Below are 5,000 nucleotides of genomic sequence, written 5' to 3'. Positions count from 1 at the left end.
TTAACAGAACCAGTATATTAATGATCCACAGCGTAAGAGAGGTTAACAGAACCAGTATATTAATGATCCACAGCGTAAGAGAGGTTAACAGAACCAGTATATTAATGATCCACAGCGTAACAGAACAGAACCAGTATACCAATGATCCACAGTGTAAGAGAGGTTAACAGAACCAGTATATTAATGATCCACAGCGTAAGAGAGGTTAACAGAACCAGTATATTAATGATCCACAGCGTAAGAGAGGTTAACAGAACCAGTATATTAATGATCCACAGCGTAAGAGAGGTTAACAGAACCAGTATATTAATGATCCACAGCGTAAGAGAGGTTAACAGAACCAGTATACTAATGATCCACAGCGTAAGAGAGGTTAACAGAACCAGTATATTAATGATCCACAGCGTAAGAGAGGTTAACAGAACCAGTATATTAATGATCCACAGCGTAAGAGAGGTTAACAGAACCAGTATACTAATGATCCACAGCGTAAGAGAGGTTAACAGAACCAGTATATTAATGATCAACAGCGTAAGAGAGGTTAACAGAACCAGTATACTAATGATCCACAGGGTAAGAGAGGTTAACAGAACCAGTATATTAATGATCCACAGCGTAAGAGAGGTTAACAGAACCAGTATACTAATGATCAACAGCGTAAGAGAGGTTAACAGAACCAGTATATTAATGATCCACAGCGTAAGAGAGGTTAACAGAACCAGTATACTAATGATCCACAGCGTAAGAGAGGTTAACAGAACCAGTATATTAATGATCCACAGCGTAAGAGAGGTTAACAGAACCAGTATATTAATGATCCACAGCGTAAGAGAGGTTAACAGAACCAGTATACTAATGATCCACAGCGTAAGAGAGGTTAACAGAACCAGTATATTAATGATCCACAGCGTAAGAGAGGTTAACAGAACCAGTATATTAATGATCCACAGCGTAAGAGAGGTTAACAGAACCAGTATATTAATGATCCACAGCGTAAGAGAGGTTAACAGAACCAGTATACTAATGATCCACAGCGTAAGAGAGGTTAACAGAACCAGTATATTAATGATCCACAGCGTAAGAGAGGTTAACAGAACCAGTATATTAATGATCCACAGCGTAAGAGAGGTTAACAGAACCAGTATATTAATGATCCACAGCGTAAGAGAGGTTAACAGAACCAGTATATTAATGATCCACAGCGTAAGAGAGGAGAGAAGTACAACACAGGTTTGAGGGGGGAGTTTAGAAGTGTGTGTGTGTGTGTGTTGTGTTGTGTTGTGTTGTGTGTGTGTGTGTGTGTGTGTGTGTGAGGCTTTTAAACAATGGCCCTGGTGAACCTGCTCACCATTGACCTTTAACAACTCCCAGCATGCACTCTGGTTTGAGGAGGCGGGTGTGAAACACGGCCCACAATGTCCACCCACTCAATGCCATCATGTAACCTTCAGTCGCCCACTCTCAGTCACTCAGACACACACACACACACACACACACATACACACACACACACACACACACACTCACACACACTGCCATCATGTAGCCTTCAGTCGCCCACTCACAGTCACTCAGACACACACACACACACACACACACACACACACACACACGCACCTGCTTGCATACACACACATGCGTGCACGCACAACACATAATCACACACTTCAACAACAGTACGGGAGCTTTGTGCATTAAATCATATTAGTATTGACGTCTTACTACACATATTTCAGAGACGTTTTTGGAACTGTTTTATTTCCCTTCTGCTGCCAGGGTCTCTGGAATAAGCTTGCTGCTGGCTGTTCAAATACACACTGCAGGAGCAGGTGGAGCTTGATTAAGTGGCAACAGACAAACACTGGAGAGTCGGAACACACAGAGAGACACACACACACACACACACACACACACACACACACACACACACACACACACACACACACACACACACAGGTGTTTGTCGTGATTGTGCCAATTTTCTTGTTTACAAGTTTACCTTATTTACACATGTTTTGACTTTGCAGGCTTCTTGTCCTTAAATGTTTGTGTTTACATGTGCACTGTTTAAATGTTTATCTTGTTTACAGCTGCTCTGTGTAAACACCCTTACAATGGTTAAATTTAATATTTTAGTGTTTGTTGTTTATTGTTTTTTAAATATTTAAAGCATCCTTCCAGGCGCACAGCATTTGTCATGTATTCATGTTTACTGTGGTTGATTGTTTACAGAGTCAACTTCTCGGGTACATTTTGATGTTTGTTGTTTGTTTTATTTGTGCTTATTGACGGTTTATTTAAGGAGAAACTGCGTCAGCTGAGAGCCAGCATCACTAACAACAGAGAGGACGACGAGAGCGTCTATGGTAAACACCATTCTAACATCATTCCCCCGTCCCAAAGAGCATCTATTGTCTATTGTAAACACCAGTCTAACATAATTCCCCGACCCAAAAACTAAACTCCATTCTAACATCATTCCCCCAACCCAAAGATCATCTATGGTAAACACCAGTCTGGTCCAGTCTAACATCATTCCCCCGTCCCAAAGAGCATCTATGGTAAACACCAGTCTAACATCATTCCCCCGTCCCAAAGAGCATCTATTGTAAACACCATTCTAATATCATTCCCCTGATCTGAAGAGCGTCTATGGTAAACACCAGTCTTACATCATTCCCCCGACCCAAAGAGTGTCTATGGTAAACACCATTCTAACATCATTCCCCCGCCCAAAGAGCATCTATGGTCATCACCAGTCCAACATCCTTCCCCCCGATGTGTCCTGACTACCATTTCATCTGTACTCTCATGTGTGCTTTAGTCAGTATTATGTGCTTTACTGGCGCCCTCAAGTGGCTAAAGTTGTTCATGCAGCATTCACAGGTAACTTTCATTTAATAAACTAGGCCTGCAGCATAGATAAGCGACTTTTGCGGTGTGAGGTTATATATCAGTTGTAGGAGTAATGTGAAAAAAATAAGTTACATCAGCCCTAGTAGTGAAATTTGATGCAGACCAGAGGTTTATTGCAGGAAACCCTTACAGATTTAAGATGGTAGTTGTTTTGTTAAGAGTGTGTACTCTCAGTAACAGTGTTGACTCCATCACCCACACATCCCCTCTCCTCTTCTCCTTTCCTCTCTCTTCTTCTCTCCTCTCCTCCTCTCCTCTCTCTTCTCCTCTCCTCTCCTCCTTTCCTCTCTCTTCTCCTGCCTCTCTTCTCCTCTCCTCTCCTCTTTCCTCTCCTGCGATGTGTAAGATCTGTGTGGTCATAGCATGTAGGAGCATCACTGATATGGAATGCTTTTATTTGACTTGATGTGTTAAAGGTTTTTAAAAGTCAAAGTCTCCCATCCTCCTCTCCCTCTTCTCATCTCTCTCTCCTCTCTCCCTACCTCTCTCTTCATCACCCTCTCCCTACTTCTCTACTGTCTCCTCTCTCTATCCCTATCTCTCTTCTCCTCTCGCCATACCTCTCTTCTCTTTTTTCCTACCTTTCTCCTCATCACTCTCTCTCTCTACCTCGCTCCTCCTCTCTCTCTCCCTACCCCTCTCCTTCCTCCACCACTCTTCCCTTCAGACCCAACACTCTGTTTCTTTTTCCTTTCCTATTCCCTCTTACTGGATCCGTATCAAATGACTAATTCCCCAAAGAAACAAACACCTTGTGGAACTGAGCAGGAAGATGATGAATCGCGTCTGAAATAGACTCGCTGTCAGTGCGGTGCAGGACTGTTTATTATGGGCCACAGATGACAGGCTCCTCACTTGGATTTAATATGAAAGTGAAGTGAAAGTGACTTTGAGGGGAAACATGGCGCGGACATAAGAGACCGGAGGAAGGGCTGCTGCTCACTGTTCTAATTGTCTATATCTGTCTCTCTCTCTCTCTCTCTCTCTCTCTCTCTGTCTCTCTCTCCCTTCCTCCCTCTCTCCCTCTCTCAGATAAAATCAACATCATACATCACACACCAAGTGAGTGTACAACTTCCTCTGCATTGGAAAGTAAGAGGCTCTTGGGAAATAATCTTCTTCTCTCTTCTTCTGTTTTCTTTTTTCTCCCCCTGTTCTTTGCTCGTCCTCTCCTCGCCTCCATGCCGTGAATCTGCCACCTCTCAAGAGGGTTGTTAACGAGGCAAACTCTCGGCTCACAGGGGTATTAGACTTCCTGCAAGGCCAGATTTGGGATCCACATAACCTCTTTGAAGCGACATATTGCCAACAATCTCTCTTTCCATTTCGCTTCCGAAGCCTTTAAAGCTGTCGTTTTATCTCATGTCTGAGTGGGGAACATAAACTAACCTCTCCATCTCCTTCAAGATGTCAGCTCCACGGAAGTCAAATTGGCATTGGCACACTGACAAACAATAAGAAAGCAGTCACCTCAAAACCCCAGAGTCATGTTCCTGTCGTCCTGGTAACTCTCTTGCTGACCTTTGACCCCTGTTTAGATGTAGCAGTGAAGGACTGCAGAAGAGGAAGCCAGCCCGTGGAGAGCGACTTCTACAGCAAGCCGCTCAAAGGACAACAAGTGAGTGAGGGTGCGCTAATGGGATGAATAATAATAATAATAATAATAATAATAATAATAATAATAACAACAACTACAATATTAATATTAATAACTTAAACCACTACTTCTAATATTAATAATAACCATATAAATACTACTACCACTGCTGCTGCTGATACTACTACGACTACTACTAATAATAATAATAATTCACACTGTTAATTCAAAGATTGCTGTAACACAAGCGGTAGCCTATTCTGTTAAATGACAGATCAACCATGCTAATAAATAAGTCAAAACATAATATTCATAAAATGATGCATACCTCGGATGTGACCGATATGAATGTGCCTTTGTAAACAAATGTTTGTTAGGGAAATAAATGTAGTCTAAAAATGTAACAAAAACACCATCGCAGACTTTCAGACTTTTAAGTTTATTAGTCTAACAAATGAAAGCATCAGGTTTTCATTGGGCAATACTG

General features: G+C 42.0%; 1 protein-coding gene across 1 annotated transcript in view; it reads left to right on the top strand.

Annotated features, from left to right (window-relative positions):
- LOC308382395 (B-cell scaffold protein with ankyrin repeats-like) overlaps positions 1-5,000 on the top strand; it is a gene marked incomplete at both ends in the record, with an annotated part of 59,689 nt that overhangs the window by 54,402 nt on the left and 287 nt on the right. The window contains 3 exons of the mRNA XM_080860115.1: positions 2,303-2,366; positions 3,949-3,978; positions 4,455-4,534. Coding sequence (XP_080716241.1) covers positions 2,303-2,366; positions 3,949-3,978; positions 4,455-4,534 — 174 coding nt within the window. The remainder of the gene's footprint in view (positions 1-2,302; positions 2,367-3,948; positions 3,979-4,454; positions 4,535-5,000) is intronic.

This window comes from Sprattus sprattus (assembly GCF_963457725.1).
Source record: "Sprattus sprattus genome assembly, chromosome: 21".
NCBI classification, from domain to species: Eukaryota; Metazoa; Chordata; class Actinopteri; order Clupeiformes; family Clupeidae; genus Sprattus; species Sprattus sprattus.
Note: the sequence above shows the minus strand (reverse complement) of the source record. Positions and strands in the feature narration are given on the sequence as shown.